Here is a 17,067-nt window from a genome sequence, read left to right on the forward strand (position 1 = left end):
CTGACTCACTGACCAACTCACAGGCTGGATGACTGACTGACTAGCTCACAGACTCACTGACTGACTTACTGGCTCACAGACTCACTGACCAACTCACAGGCTGGATGACTGACTGACTGGCTAAATGACTGACTTACTGACTGACTTACTGGCTCACTGACTCACTCACTCACTGTCTCACTGGCTGACTCACTGACTGAATGACTCACTGCCGCACTAACTAACTCACTCACTCACTGGTTGACTGACTGACTCACTGACCAACTCGCAGGCTGGATGACTGACTGACTAGCTCACAGACTCACTGACTGACTTACTGGCTCACTGACTGACTGACTCAATAACTCACTGACTGACTCACAGGCTGAATCGATTAAAATAGCTCAGCAAGTACATGACAATTAGAACTTCAGTTAATTTTTTTTATTTGAAGTCCTTTTAGATGTAGAATCTCTTGCAAGATGGGAATCCTGACGAGGATAGTTTTTTTCGAAATTGTGTGTTTACTGCACGACGTTATGATTATATCCATCCCGTTGTGAGCGTACAGATTGCTAGTCTGGTGGTCAGAATTATCCGAAAACAACCCACGAATCAAATGACCTATCATAATTTATAATCACTGGTTTTTACTAAAGCAATAAACAACTGCATAAATAAACTCTAAATAATAACTCATCCAGCCCTATAAACGTTGTTGTCCACCTTGTGCGGTGCTGCCGGCACTGGCAATCGGTGCGGTGGAATGTTTTATATATTTTTAAGATTGAGACAGCGTGGTGTTTTTCTCATCAAATGTGGAGTTATGTGATGAAAAAAGTAAAAACGTTCTCTATGTAATAATGCCCACTGTTACACCTCGCTTCGTGTGCGGACGACAGGGAATGAAACAACCAAGAACCAACCAACGTCCGGAATTGCGGCCCACAGGGGGGCGCTTGGTCCTCGTTACTTCTATTTACTTCCCAAATGGGCTTTATTACTGAAACCCCCAGGTAACTGTATCTTTTTGGTAAGAAATTATGCAACTTGCCGACTTTTTTTGGTTTAATTGTAATGCAAACTGCTTCACAACGCGAGCCAGACTCGACTAGTCTCGGTGCGGACGGCGAGCCTTCCGGAGCGTTTCGGCAGGTATTTGAGGCTGTAGGCCCAAGTCCTACCCGCAGTGTTTGAATCCAGCGCTGAATTCTGCAGGATCAAGGAAGCTGTTGGAATCGCAAATGGTGTGGACGAAGGAAAGTTTCCGCGCATTTTGTCAAGGATTCTGCAAAAGCTCCATCTCAAGGTCAATGTTTGTACACACATGATGGCTTCAGGCTTAGCTGCTTTGGCTTTGAACACTTGTTTATATGTACCTGCAATGGAATTGCATACAGGTGGATAGGCCCAGGCCCATCATGCCTGTGCTGCATCCTCCCCAATCCCTCATCCCCACCAAGCATGAGCACACCCACCTTCTACACGAACCATACGGACATCAGAAACTCGATCCAACTTGACATGGTGCCCAATGGGCAGGTGGTAGGTAAACAGCGCGGGGAGGGGCATGTGGTCAGTTAATGTTATGGGGTGGGGGCCACCGTTGCTTCTAGCCACCAATCTAATTTCATTTTAAATTCCTAATCTATTGGCCCTGCTTCTCCCACCTTCCCAGGAAGGCCATTCTGTACTTTAATGACACCTTGTGTGAAATACCATGGTGCCTCCACCACCGAATGTGGCTGGAGGTTATGTTTTCACCCCTGTCTGTCTGTTTGTGAACAGGACATCTCAAAAACCTTGTGGACGGATTCGGACGAAAAGATTAGACTTTGGTGAAGATCCGGATCCGTATCTGGATCCGATAATTTTTAGGTGATTCTTCACCGTTGACAGATAGGCTAAAACCAATATATAACAGGATATCTCAAAAAGTTATGGGTGGATTCAGCCGACACTTTGTGGATAAGTTTGGTGTGTGACAAGGAAGGGATCTATTCGATTTTTGTGAAGATCAGAATACGGATCATGATACGAATTTTTTTTTTAATGTACAAGTGATTGCCGTACACACACAACCATTGATTGATAGGACCAAAGACAATATATATATCATGATATTTCAAAAAGTTGTGGACGACTTATGACAACACCTGGTGGATGAGTTGATAAGGTGACAAGAACAAGCCGATTAGATGTTTGTTCCAGTCCGAATGCAGATCCGGCTTATCGGTGGATACAAAATGTAAACTGTTCATCAGGTATGCTCTCTACCGAGTGCTGTTCTAGTTTTACTAGTCTTTATCTCTCTCCATCTTTACTCTCAACTGCTTTGCTCCCTGGTCCTGTAACTCCTGTGATTCCTGTCACTGTTCAACGTGGTACAAAGTTTGTTTGTTTGTTTTTCCCTCTATTTTATCAATGGCCTTCAATATGTTAAACATTTTTATGAGATCTTGTAATTGCCTCTTTATGTTAACGGTCCAGTCTCCCAAAGCCACTCATACCTTAGTCTTTGTCAATAGTATCTATGTCCTTCAAATACAGCAACCAACCCTGCTATTGGTGTGCTTTCCCCATCTCTTTCTGCTGGTCCTTTTGTTCTCTTTCGTTTTGATCCGTTCTGTTTTTTCTCCTCCATGCGCCTTGATTTTGTGTAAAAGAAAGAAACAAATAAATTAGCAAACTAAAGAAACAACCAAAACTGAATACTAATCTCTGCATGGCCTCAGTAAATTCATCTCTAATGTCAATCCCATCTAATTCAATCTATAAGTGATTCCCATTTGAATACAACCCAAGATCCGATGATCTTTTCCCATAGTTGCGTGGCATTATGTTGTTTCCTTGAGCCCTGTATGTACACCCTCCCTAAGATACCTCTTTCATGTAACGCACTCAAAAATTTCCTCTTGCATTACGTAGTTACTATTGATATTATACCGACACCAACTCAATATCTAAGGTTTCCCTCCAGTTAGCCTGGCCCAATTTATAGCACCTGACACACCCCATCCCTTCAAAATCTGTCCTACTAAATCCCATTGTTTTACTCTATTCCCCAAAACTCCAATTCTTAACACAGGCCTTGCTCACGTACTCCCACCTTAACTGCCGTCTACCATACACAGATCAGTACCCAAAAGAAGGCCTAATATCTGGGAGTAGTCGTCAGAATACATTGGTCACATTAACTCCCTTTTTTTTTTCTTCTTTTTTTAAAATAATTGATACAGAATCGAGGCTTGTGTAAGAGCTAACACATTGAACATGAAAAGATGCACATGAAACATGCAATGAAGGGAACGGGAGACAGGGGGAGACAGGGAAGTGCAGAAGAGAACAGGGATGTTGGTAGATCTGTGGAAGTGGGAGGGCTGGGGAGGAGGGAGGGGTACACGGTATAAAACATATGAAGACTACTTGGAACTTCAGGAAAGAAGTTGAGGATTTAAAGAGGTGGATTTGGGTTGTTTTAACGGGGGTAGAAAAGATCAAGGTTTTGGATGGGGGAAGATAAGAGATGGTGGTGAACAGCTGTTTTAAAGATCTGGAGGGAGGAGAGTGTGGGAGTTTGTTCCAGAGGAGGGAGAAAAGAGGAATGAAGGAGTTAAGGTGAGCAGAGAGTCTTGATTTTGGCAGTTTCACCAGAAGAAGGTTGCTGGCAGATCTTGTGTGTCCTGCAGGAATATTTTGGGGACAGAGCACAGAGAGAGCAGGGGGAGCAAGGCCGGAGAGGAGTCGGTAGACTTGACCCTCACAACATTTGATACGAAAAACCAGACTTTAGATGAACTGACTGGCACTAATCATTGTGTGTGTGTGTGTGTGTGTGTGTGTGTGTGTGTGTGTGTGTGTGTGTGTGTGTGTGTGTGTGTGTGTGTGTGTGTGTGTGTGTGTGTGTGTGTGTGTGTGTGTGTGTGTGTGTGTGTGTGTGTGTGTGTGTGTGTGTGTTGCCTTGCAGTTCTCTTTCAGATTAACAGATACCTACACTTGTAAGAGATGGAAGTCAACGCAATGGCAGAAGCAGATCTAAAACTCGAGTCTCGGTGAAAGACAGTGAGACATTCCATAGGGTAGACAAAATGTGTGTTTTGTCAAGAAAAAAAAAAAAAAGGGACAAGTTGTGGACACCATACAGCTTGAAGTCAACATGTTGAAATGTTTGTTTAGGTTGTGAGGAAGTGCCATGATGATGTATTCGTATTTCAAAGGGTTGAAGCAAATCTGTCGGGATTGCAAGGTAAAGTTCCATGGCATATGAACCGTCACCAGCAAGGCTAATATCGAACGATTTTTACATCTACGTACTTGGAAAGAAAGTTTGAGACGACCAGGCTTGCTGTAGTCTTAATAGTATCGAAAGAGAACACCTCTCCAGTAAACGCAAGAATATCTACAAATGTGTCGGGTGGCTGGGTAAAATGTGTTTATTTGCCAAAGAGCACACCATAATGGCAATTCTGGTCTGTTGCAAATTTTGACTCGCACAGAGCAATCCTTGTTAGCAATCTTGGAGAAGAAGAATGCTCACGACGTGCTTCTCCGTATTCGTGGTGAGGAACTCGTTGCTGCCGAGGCAAGATACCACAGATTAAGCTATATGGCTTTCATCAGTAAAACTAATATCTCCAAGGCAGCACAGGAAGAACTGTCGGATGAAAGCACATATTATGAGGCCTTCCAAGAACTCATAAATGAGATTGACTACCCACTGATGCATGAAATGCCAGTCTTTTCAATGTCGGATGTACTTGAGCGATTTTGACGAAAACTGAAGCCAAAGATTTTTTCTTTTTTTTCTTTTACTTAACTGTAGTGAAAACTGCAGAAGTGAAAAACTGAAAAGGAGAACCGAACTTGGCATTATGATTACGAAATAGTTTTATTCCAAGCTTCTCACGATCAATCTAAATGCGATAACTTGTTCAGTAGTTCTCTAATGTTTGCTGATGCTCTAAAGCTTAAATTATGAACTCGACATTTAGAGTGATTCGACTATCAAAGGAGGACAGTTTTGTTAAAGTACTATTTAGAGCAGCTGGAATTCTGCACCAGGAGCTCAAGACATCCGGAGGTTTGAAAGACACACCGGCAAAGGGAGGCGACGTTGACATGGAAACTGCAGCAATTATTGTCCCCCATTAATGTGTACTTGTTTTTGAAATGGCTACCTGGGTAGCCAAAGAAAGGATACGGATGTGGGAAATCGAGATTACACCCCCTCAATGCAATGTATCACCAGATCGTCTTCGTTGCACAAGGTATTGTTACGTGCTCCTCCCCAAACCCCGGTCACGGTGTACCTCCGAGCCCCGAGAGGAGTCACGGCAGAAAGATGTGTTATTCTGTATGTCAAAGATCCATGGTGAAACCACACCAATTGTTACCAACACACAAGTATTGTATTAAGATCACACAAGAATAACAGTACAAAAAACAATAGTAATCAATTGTACAACAAAATATATCATTCCTATGATGGTACCATCAGTTTCGTACAATATAACTCACTGTGCTCCAAGTGAGCGAAAAGAACATCCCCAATGTCTCTATCCCGGCTTCAAGCCAAAGTTGATCCACGCTCCAGTGATCGTCAGAACGTTGTCGAATCGAGACCAGAATCCCGTTCGGTTGACAGTGACAGTCACGCTGCCAAAGACGAGTAAAGGTGCCCTCAAGGCGACTGGGAAATCACTCCTTTGGATATGGACGTTCAACAATAATAATAAATAATTCATTTATTTTGTATAGCGCTTTTCATGAAGCCCAAAGGCGCTTTGACAGAGTGCAAAACATAATGCATAACAAAACATGAAAACAACAATTGCAAAAAGACAAGGATCAATAGGAAAATATTTTAAGCAAAAGGAGGGAGAAGGAGAAGTGATAGTCAGGGGTTAAATGCTGTGGGTTGAATGTTGAATGCAGCGCTGAACAGGTGGGTCTTGAGTGATGTTTTGAATGTGGTGAGTGAGGAGGAGTCTCTGATGGTGTGAGGTAGTGAGTTCCAGAGGGTGGGAGCAGCGATGGAGAAGGCCCTGTCCCCCCAGGATCTGAATTTGGTCCGGATTGGGGGGGGGGGGGGGGGGGGTCAGGAGGTTGGCACCAGCAGAGCGGAGGTTGCGGGTGGGAGTGTGTCTGGAGAGGAGGTCAGCCAGGTAGGATGGGGCCAGGTTATGGAGGGCTTTGTAGGTCAAGAGGAGGATTTTGTACTGGATTCTCTGGGAGATGGGGAGCCAGTGAAGCTTGTAAAGGACGGGGGTGATGTGGTCACGGATCCGGGAATGGGTGAGTAGACGGGCAGCGGAGTTCTGAATGTATTGGAGTTTATTGGTGATAGTTGAAGGTGAACCATAGAGGAGGCTATTGCAGTAGTCCAGACGGGAGGTGATGAAGGCGTGGATGAGGGTTTCTGCAGCCGTGGAGGAGAGGGATGAGCGGAGACGGGCAATGTTTTTCAGGTGAAAGAAGGCTGTCTTTGTGGTCTGTTTAGTGTATTTGTCGAAGGAGAGGGTTTGGTCAAAGATGACGCCAAGATTCCGGATGAGAGGGGAGTTGGATACTGGGATACCGTCGATGTTGAGGGCAAAGTTAGGGGTGGATTTTGTGAGCGTTTTTGGGCCAATGATTATTATTTCAGATTTATCACAGTTAAGTTTGAGGAAGTTGATTTGAAGCCAGGATTTTATTTCAGAGATGCAGTTTGTCAGGATAGAGTGGGTGTCGGTGGAGACTGACTTGGTGGAGATGAAAAGCTGGATGTCATCGGCGAAGCAGTGGAATTGGAGACCATGACGGCGTATTAAGTGACCGAGGGGGGACAGGTAAAGGATGAAGGGGAGGGGGCCAAGAACTGAACCTTGGGGGAGGGGAGCAGTGGGGGATTTGCAGTTATTGATGGAGATGAACTGGCGTCTGTCAGAGAGGTATGATTTAATCCAAGAGAGGGCAGTGCCGGTAACGTTAAAGGTGGATTCAAGTCGGGTGAGGAGGATGGTGTGATCGATGGTGTCAAAGGCAGCGCTGAGGTCGAGGAGGACGAGAATGTTGAGGTTGCCAGCGTCAGAGGAGAGGAGAAGGTCGTTGGTGATTTTGAGGAGAGCAGTTTCAGTACTGTGGTTGGAGCGGAATCCGGATTGGAATGTTTCATACAGGTTATTGGCAGAGAGGTGATGTTTGAGTTGAGCGGCTACAGCGCGTTCCAAAACTTTTGACAGAAAGGGTAGGTTGGAGATGGGTCTGAAGTTATTTAGGGTGTCAGGGTTTAGACCAGGTTTTTTTAGAATGGGGGTAACAGCAGCAATTTTGAGGGATGGTGGGACGATGCCTGTAGACAGGGAGGAGTTTACTGTTGCAATGATAAGTGGAGAGAGAGCAGGGAGGGAGGCCTTGACAAAGCTGCAGGGGATGGGGTCAAGAGTGCAGGTGGCAGTTTTCATTCCTATGAGGAGTTCAGAGAGGTCAGTAGGGGAGACCGGGGAGAATTGAGACAGGGGAAGGCAGGATAAGGGGGGGCAGGTGGTTGGAGGGGGAGCGGGTGCGGCGGTGGTCAAGCTGTTGTAGATGTTGTCAATTTTGCGTTGGAAGAAAGAAAGGAAGGAGATGCAGTTGTCTACTGTGAATGACTGGGTAGTGGTGTCCAGGGGGTGGAGGAGTTTGTTTATTGTCGAGAAGAGTGCTTTTGGGTTTCCGGAGCCAGAGTGGATAATTTGAGAGTAGTAGGCGGAGCGGGCGTGGGAGAGGGCATCTTTGTAGTGTTGTAGGTGGTCCTTGTAGGCTTGGGAGTGAACTGTGAGACCTGTTTTATTGCGGAGTCTTTCAAGTTGGCGAGCACGAGTTTTCATCAGGCGGAGTTCAGGGGTAAACCAGGGAGCAGAATGGGTGAAAGAAACTGTTTTGGTTTTTACAGGCGCAAGCTGGTCAAGGCAGGAGGAGAGAGTGTGGTTGTAGTAGTCAGTGAGGTCGGAAGGGGTGTGGAGGTCAATGAAGGGAGAAGTGGACATTTTTTCAGAGAGGGTGGATGAGAATGAGGTAGGTGAAAGAGCGTTTAGCTTATGGAAGTGGATAGTGCGATAATGTCTTGGTGTTGGGGTGGGGATGTTGATGGTCATAGTGATGGCTAAGTGGTCAGAGAAGGTGAGGTCGGAGCCAGAGAGATGGTGCAAAATTAATCCAGTGGAGCAGACAAGGTCCAAAATGTGACCACGGATATGCGTAGGAAAGTTGACATGTTGAGTGAGGTTAAAGCAGGTGAGTAAATCAGTGAAGTCAGTGGTTATTGTGGAGTCAGTGGAGTCCATGTGGATATTGAAATCACCAAGGAGGAGGATTGAGGGGGAGAGGGAACATAGCTGGGTCAGAAAGTAGGAGAAGTCAGACAGGAATAATGGGTGTGGTTTGGGAGGGCGGTAGATGACAGCCATGACTGACTGCGTGCGACCAGAGAGTTTAAAAGCCAGGTGTTCAAAGGATGAGGATGAGGCTGGTCCTGATGTCTTGACGGTGGATAACGGCAATTCCACCACCTCGGCCCTCCGAGCGTGGTTTATTGACGTAGGAATATCCATTGGGTGTGGTGAGGTTGAGTGTGTAGTAGTCCAGTGGTTGTTGCCAGGTTTCGGTGAGACAGAGAAAGTCCAGTTTGTTATCCAGGATGTAGTCGTTGAGGATGAGGCATTTGTTGTTGAGGGACCGGGTGTTGAACAGGGTGAGCTTGATGTTGTTTTGAACAGCAGGGATGAATTCAGGTGATTTAGCCAGGGTTCGTAGGCAGGAGGTGCGATCGTGTGCGTTGCTGTGACCAGGTGCGCTGGGACGATGAGTGTGAGTGCGCTGAGCCGACCAGAGGACGGGGATGGAGTGACCTGATTGTACATATACAAACTTACGACCGGAGCCACGGTGAATGTACCTGGGTCGTCGGAGGAGTCCATTTGATTTGATGGCAGAGATGCATGATGGGGTGGAGCGGGTATTGAGCAGAAGGAGCCTTGCGGCGGAGTACTGCAGAGCCATGCCAGGCAGGAGCGGAGAGGCGAGCACGAGGCCAAGGTTGAGGAGGTGAAACAATGGTCCCAACCCACGGGAGCAGGCCCAAGGAAACGAAGGAGACGAAGGAGCCAGGTAGGTGAAGCCAGGAGCAGAGTCGGGACCAAGCAGAGGGCAGACAGGAGCAAAGAGACGATCACGAGGCCAAGGTTGATCACGGCAAAGCGGGAAATGCAGCGGCAATCAACCGCCGCCGCTACAAATCAAGATCACGGCGGGAAAACCGCCGCCACACCGCTGCGAAGGACACAACCCACGAGAGCGTGCCCGAGGAAACAGCGAGCAGGCGAAGGAGCCGGGTAGGCGAAGCAGGGAGCAGAGCCGGGACTATGCGGAGGGCAGACTCAATGGCCAAAAAATCCGCACGACCACCAAAAAAGCAAGCCACAGGCAGTGGCCCAGTCGAAGAAGCGGCGAGCATGTGACGCCTGCGTCCTCTTCAGACCGGACCGGAAGCGCAAATACAACGGCTCCCTTTACGGCGAACCGCAAATTTCCACTCAAAACCCACGTTACACACACACACCCGCTTAACTTCTGGATGCGGTGAAATGGTTGAAGCGAGGCAAAGAGCCCAGAGTGATGCGAAATCAGGTGCGAGGCAAAAATGGCCAACGGGCCTCTTCTCGAGGCACAACTGCCCTCAAACAACGATTCTCTTCGGAATCGACCGCAAAACGTGACACGCAGGTTGATCTGTCACAGCGATAACAACTCTGTCGCAGGGATCCCTTTCCCCTCGTTCGCCAACGTTTGCTCAAGACCTCGAAGCAGCTCGGCTTCTTGTCTGACTCACTCGCTCCGCCTCCTTTTCCTCTTCACTTCCTCTTCTTCTTCGTCCGGTTCCCGATCCGGTTTCCGGTTTCTTTTAAAACACTAACTTTTTTTTACCTTTTGAAAACAGTAATCTCTATTTCACCTAAACGATAACAATAATAGTACATGCAACCAAAAATGTTTACAGTGGATGAGAACCACAACAATGGAAGTGACAAATCCGTAACAGTATGCAGCATGTATCTACCAGCGGGGAAATACAGACACCTTGAAACGCATTGGCTTAGCAATGACTGTGCGTCACATGACTGAAACATGTTGATGCTGCTCTTGCTGAAAACCAAGTAAATGGGGCTGCAAGCAATGATGGGGCTCTAATTCCACTAGATGTAAAGCCTGATGTCTAAGACTGGTACTTGAGTCAAGAGATGGAGTGGCTTGAATGATCGATGGAATGGCCATTATCCAGATACCAGCGACTTCTGGAGCATCTACCTTTGGTGGACCTGCACTTTCTTTGCTAAGTATTGCCCTGAAGTCCTTAAGTGGTCAGTACTGCGATTGTGTGGATGTGGTATTCGATCGATATGATGTTGATGACTCAATTAAAATCCTCGACCACTATCTCACTTATCCGTGCAAATAATCACACATTGATCTGGAAAAGGGCATTTCATACCATAGTATCCATAGCCAACGGGAAATGGGTGGGAATTTTGTGAGGACACCAGGCAACCAAACTTGTGAGGCAAGAGCCTGCACCAAAATTACTGATGGAGGTAATAATATGCAGCTGTAAAAGTCCCAGTGCCAGGGGCGCCGAGGCTGTGCCGCACAAGGACTCGTTTGTAGCATGACAAGCATCTGTGAAGGTGAAGAAACTTGTCCGAATCCAGGGAAGGAATGTTTAAATACAATCGGGTGCGAAGACGGTTAATCAAGTGACTGTAGCGATTGTGATCATCTAGTATCAGATGCCAAGTCATTTTCTTACTCACAGTGACTACCGACTCTAATGTCACTTCCTTTCTGTCGATCACAATAATGATTTTGTGCTATACATGACTGAAGCAAGTCGGTGTCATTTTGACAGTTTCTGTTATATGGATGGCCCACTAAAAATACTGCGGTATTATGAGAGATCATCCCATGTGATCTCTGTACTTGCCTCGGCCTCTCCTTATTTATTCGAATGCAGCACATGGCTGCTGGTACCATCATTTTCTAGGGGCACAGCTGTGCTACTGAAGCAGTCTAACATGTAGGTTAGAGCAGGAATTTGTAACTTGTACATGGTGCCGGAGATAGCTCACCTAAGTTTCGTGAAGGACACCGTGAAATCTTTAATAATCACCAACTAATGTCGGCAGATGGTACATCCAGTTTAACGTTTGTCCGGCGGATGGCAAACACACTGGTGAATCACCTTGCCTGCGAAACTCCAGGGTGACAGTTTATAGCTGGGCCGAGATTTGAACCTAGACTCGACAGCTCAAAGGTGAGTGTGCATACCTCTAGGCTATCCTACCAGCTCCTCACCCGCTCCCCATCCCTGCTTCTTGACATGAATGAAAATGCAGTGTATCGTCATTATGTATAATAATGACGAGGAAAAGGAAAAGATATATAAAGGAATAGACAGAGGAAAACAAATATTTTGGGTTTTGTTCCAGATAGGGTAAGATGTATATGCAGTTCCGTCTATGCAGTTTGCTTCAAATTGTAAGTAAAAGGTTACACCTGATACAGAGCAAGTAAAAGGTTTTAAAATAATGCTGAAGACCTCCTCATTCATGTGGTACCACTTAAGGAATGTAGAAAGGGTGTTGCGAAAATGAAACTTTGGGTCTTTCTGAAGAACTGCTTCCTCCCTCTTGTAAGCATATCCACAAACTTATTTAAATAGCAATCATGGATGAAATATCGATCTTTGTGCGCTGCCTCACTCGTCTCCTTACCTGGACCCCATCACTACTGGGCAAATTGATCATTAATCATTCCTCTTCTATTTCAACATCCCTTTGTTATATCCTCTTGGAGCTTCCTATCCTGCTCTTCCCTCACTCCAGGAGTTATGTGACAGGTTTCTAGGAATACCTCACTATTCTCATTGTCCTTAACCTCTATGCACACATATTCCTCCACCTCAATTCCTCATCGATTCCCTCCGCCCTCTTCTCCTCCCGGGCCCTCCGCCCTCTGTTCCTCCCGGGCCCTCCGTCCTCTGTTCCTCCCGGGCCCTCCGTCCTCTGCTCCTCCCGGGCTTTCCGTCCTCTGCTCCTCCCGGGCTCTCCGTCCTCTGCTCCTCCCGGGCTCTCCGTCCTCTGCTCCTCCCGGGCTCTCCGTCCTCTGCTCCTCCCGGGCTTTTCATGTCATTGCCTTCAAAGACATGGTTATTTTGTGTCAGTTTCCCACTTTGCATTAGCTTTTGTCAGATTGTATTACCATGGACTATTATTACGTGTGTTCCGTTAGGTTGAAGGAACCAGGTGCGGTGCTTCCTTGTTTCATGCATAGGTTCAGATGTACGATTCCTTCCTCCAAAATGGAACCTTTCTATATTCGGCCTTGTGCTTGCTTGACGATTTGCAAGTCAATTGGAGCTTGAGGTGGTTATTGTTCCATGGTGTCCTCACTTGAAGTAATGCTCCTCAGCTGTCCCTAACACAATGAATTGCCATCCATATGGCCAAATGGAAAGTCTCTTCACGAAATGAACACATTTGTTTGCATGAAGGGCACAGAATGCAAGCTTAATGAATTTTTCCACATACCAGCAGCTCACATAATTGAAGTCTGTAGATGTCTATAGTAATTACCAATTTCTCACCTCATTGAATCGTAGAGCTTCACCTAAAAGTTTGCCCTCATGCTCTCCTTGTATTATTTGCACTGCTATTCATCTCTTTTGTTCCATCCTCTTTTAATTTCCTTTTTCTTTCTTGTACAATATTTACCGAGATATGTCCAAAAAACGCTTCAACCAATCAGAGAGCAGCGAGCTAGCGCGTGTGCCGAACGTGGCGGACACACTCTGCCTCGGATGGCACATTTGAGAGCGTATTCATTTATTTCACGTTTGCAAACTATGTTGGCGCTATGTTGGCGTTAAACGATGTTTTAAAACTAATAAAAACGAATTTGCGATTCATTCGCTTTCCTGCGCGTTTGTGTACGCGATGGCGATTTCTTTACCAAACTCCGGAAGCCGTTCGCTTTGGACCGAACCATTTCATGTAAATAGAGGGGGGGGTTCTGTGGTCGTTGCGAATGGACCAAACCATTCATGTAAATAGAGGGGGGGGATTGTCACTGTACTCGCAAGCCGTTCGCCGTTCGCTTTGGCGTTGCGAATGGACCAAACCATTTCATGTAAATAGAGGGGGGGGATATAATTTTAGATAGATATATAGTACGGGCATATATATAGTACGGGCATGCCCTAGTATTTATAAAGTTCCCATTCACCCATGTAATTTGCACATCAGGTTGTATATCCAAATGTGATTTTTTTTCTTTTCTTTTTTACTCCCGTCTTCTTCCCTTTCTCCATTGCCAATTTTTAAATGAGAACATCAATATAGTCTTCCTTCTCTTCATTATACCATGTCCCATTAAGTTGGGCATATTGTGAAAACGTTCATTTGATTCTTTGAATTATACAGCTATTGCCCCCCCTTCATTGTCATCACTCAAGGTGGAACTGGGGTGATAAAACAAGCTATGGACAAAGACGTTTTCACAGCAAGAATACCTTCTGCACTTGCGATCACAATTTGTTCTTCCGGTTGAATGTCACACATGCCGTGTACCAATGTTCTCAGTTTACAAGGAATTTTGAGTACAAGCAGATGTCATTTAGCCAATTGTACCTTTATCATATCCACATTGTGGGCCATATTTTTATTCTTCAAACAAATATGGTGGTATTTTCACCATAATAACCATCTCCCTTTATACCCTCTCCTTTCCCTTACAATCGGAGTTTTGCCCTCACATCTTGATAACCCACTCACTGACATGGCATTCTCTCCAGATATTGATGTGTAATAACAGCATAAACCCCTCTAAAATACTAACCCAAGTATGTGGGAGACACTATTGAAAGTAGTAACGACTAGACTGGCACTCGGTAGAGCGCATACCTCCACCATGGCTGAACACTTTGTTTTTTAACCCACTGATGGGCCAGATCTGCATCCAGACCTTAACCAATATCTAATCAGCTTGCTCTCGTCACCTATCCAACTCATCCACCAAGATTATTCTGAATCTGTCCGTAACCTTCATGCTAGATATCGTTTTTGCCCCTATTTCTCAATTGTGAAGAATCACTTAAAAATTCTCGGATCCGGATCATCAACAAAATCTAACCAATTTGACCTTGTTAAACATCCAACCTGTCCAATAAGTTTTGTCCGAATCCGTCCATAACTTTTTGAGATATCCTGCTCACAGACAAACGGGGGTGAAGGACCTTTGTCCACCTTCAGTGGTGGAGGTAAATATAAAAGGAAGCTTGTTATGTTTATTGGACTACAGTAAAGCCTTTGATTAATGAATCACAGCCTTCTATGGAAGATATTGAAGAAATTTGAGTCGCCACAATTCTCAACTGACTCATAAAGCTCTATGAAGAACAGAAAAGCTGTGGTGGAACAGAACTAGGGAAGCTGTACTAGGTGGAAGTTTCGAAAGGCGTGAGACGAGCATTTACGCTGTTTAACATCTATGTTGAATACATCATGAGAAGAGCACTCGAGAAGCACTGGTGGCATTGCAGTCAGTGGTAGAAAGATGAATAATATTAGATATGCGGACGACCCAACTCTGCTCACAGATTATGTCACTGAAATAAAGAGGTTTCTCTACAGAATCAAAGAAGAAAGCAAAACGGCAGGCTTTACATCAATACCAACAAGACTAAGGCACTTTCAAATCCCGGCATTGGCGGACCCCACATATTTGCGGACCCCGCATATTTGCGGACCCCGTGTATTCGTGGTTCATGCATTGTGAGCTGATACAGCCTGGTGTTGGCTTAGCGGTTAGGGTGCCAGCTTGGGATCCTAGGATCCTGGGTTTGAATCCCGGTCGATCGCTGAATTAGCTCCAGGGGGGTTGACTCAGCCTGTCACCTTTCGGAGGTCGGCAAAGTGAGTACCAGTTCACTGGTAATTCTCTACGTGTCGCAAAAGGCGACTAACAGGGTTGGCGACAGGAAGGGCATCCATCCATAAAACATTGCTTCAGAAAAGAGGACCACGGTGCCCGAAAAAAGGCCAACCCCCGCTCTGCAGGGAAAAATGGCCTCCAAATGCGGTTCTATACATTGTGAGCTGCTTCTACATTTGCTACCCTGTGCTTCACTTTTACGCGTGAGAAAAAAATGTGTTTGATCGGGTGATTATTTAATTATATATCTGTTTAATTTTAAGTCTTGCGATTCCTTTAGTATGATTCTACATGCTTCCCTGTCTCCTAGCAACCATTCAAATGGTTTAAAATACCGTGATACTGTTTAAAATACCTTTCGTCCATGTAATATACTGCTTTATTGAAAACGCCAAGGCCGCAATGCATGCTCTCATGAGATCACAGACGATCCAGTCCCGATGGGAAGTGCATATGATCATTCACTAAACACGAAACCAAACCACAAACATGGACCAGGAACATAACATTACATTACAGTCCGCACACAATTAAAGTGTGCTCCCAAAACCCCATTTTGATCCCGAAAATAGTTGCCGTTTTAGCTGCTTGGAGTTCAAGGAAGATACGGTATTCTGTATTATTTTATGAAGAGAGACGTTGAGTTTAAATTGCGTAATTTCAAATGTCATGGCATCACAATCCTTTTGTTAGAATTTTATTTTAGAAAAAAAGTAAAAGTTCATTTTTACTTGCGTACCATGAACCAGCCTCCACTGATCTTTGAGCGGATAAAATGGCAACTATTTCCGGGATCAAGACGTGCTTTGGGAATCGAAGCAAAACAAACGGTTCATTTTCGGTAAAGTAACATGACACTCACGGCAAAAGAGTGAGCTATCCTTTTGGAAAGGTTTGCAGTATTTTTATTTTTATTTGTAAGCATTTTAATGAAACTAATGATGTGCATTCGTGTCTGTAAAATTTTTTTCCCTTATGAATCGTGAACCGCCGGAAACTGATCCCCCTTTTCCCATTTAACATTGCCCCTACATTCGCGAATTCAGCATTCACGGTATTTTTTAGGAACGTATCCCCCGCGAATGTCGGGATCTGACAGTAATGATAATATAAGTAAAAAGAAACTAATCGACGGAGATGGAAAATCCTTTTAAGATAGTAGAGGGCCTCAACTTTTTAGGACATCAGGGCACTAATGATGGAAGTTCTGAAAAATAAATTAGACGGCGGCTATGGATTGGAAGAACAGTAATGAGTAACATCAACAAATACACTGAAGCTCTCATATTTCCCATAGTGACATATTCACCTGAAAGCTGGAATATGACCAAAGGAAATGGGGAACATCTGGAGGATTTTTGAGAATTCGTCCTGGAGAAGAGTACTAAGGGTGTGGTGGACAGAGAAGACAAGTAACAACAATGTGAAAGAAGAACTTTGTGTTAATGATGTTCATAACACTGGGGTCCAAAGCCATGCATTGTCCTACTTTGGTCACATTTGCTGAAGAGATCGAGAGAATTTGGAAAAATTTTGTATATTGGGGAGAGTAGACGAGGAAAGAGGTGTTCAAGATGCAGATGATTGGATCAACTCGAGATGCTGGGTCGACCAAATCTAATAAACCTCCTCGATCCTGCTCAAGATCGCAGAAGCTGGCAGAACATCGAATCACAATATCTCAGGCATGAAGCGATGGAAATCATCATCACCATCATCAAGTACGTGCAACGGTGTTAATTAAAATACATTTTGATCCGTTGTTTGAACAAGAACAGAGATTGTTACATGGAAGGGGGGGGGGGGGGGGTGGAGGAGGAGGTGGAATCCATAGCTAGACTGTGGTAAGTGTAGCATGGTCCATGTTTCGAGTAGTTAGATTGACATGTAATGGGGACCTCTCAGGTTAAGTCGTTTGTTACACGTGACGCTGAGGAGGCAGCGTATGTATTTTATAGATAGGGTAGACCTTGTAAAATGTGGGCGTGAACACCTCATGTAATAGGCAGTCCTAGTACGTGAGAACTTCTCATGAGAGAGACACATATCTGTCTGGCCATTGTGTGTCAGCCATGGGGCATA

General features: G+C 45.2%; 1 protein-coding gene across 2 annotated transcripts in view; it reads left to right on the forward strand.

Annotated features, from left to right (window-relative positions):
* Positions 1–861: 861 nt before the first annotated feature.
* COMMD10 (COMM domain containing 10) overlaps positions 862–17,067 on the forward strand; it is a 118,415-nt gene continuing 102,209 nt past the window's right edge. The window contains exons 1-2 of one of the 2 annotated variants that reach the window (XM_068126932.2): positions 862–995; positions 1,198–1,288. In XM_068126932.2, coding sequence (XP_067983033.1) covers positions 970–995; positions 1,198–1,288 — 117 coding nt within the window. In that variant the 5' untranslated portion in view covers positions 862–969. The remainder of the gene's footprint in view (positions 996–1,197; positions 1,289–17,067) is intronic. The other variant, XM_068126933.2, reaches the window with a different exon arrangement.

The sequence above is a fragment of the Myxine glutinosa genome, chromosome 10, assembly GCF_964187855.1.
Source record: "Myxine glutinosa chromosome 10, kmMyxGlut1.1, whole genome shotgun sequence".
Classification (NCBI taxonomy): domain Eukaryota; kingdom Metazoa; phylum Chordata; class Myxini; order Myxiniformes; family Myxinidae; genus Myxine; species Myxine glutinosa.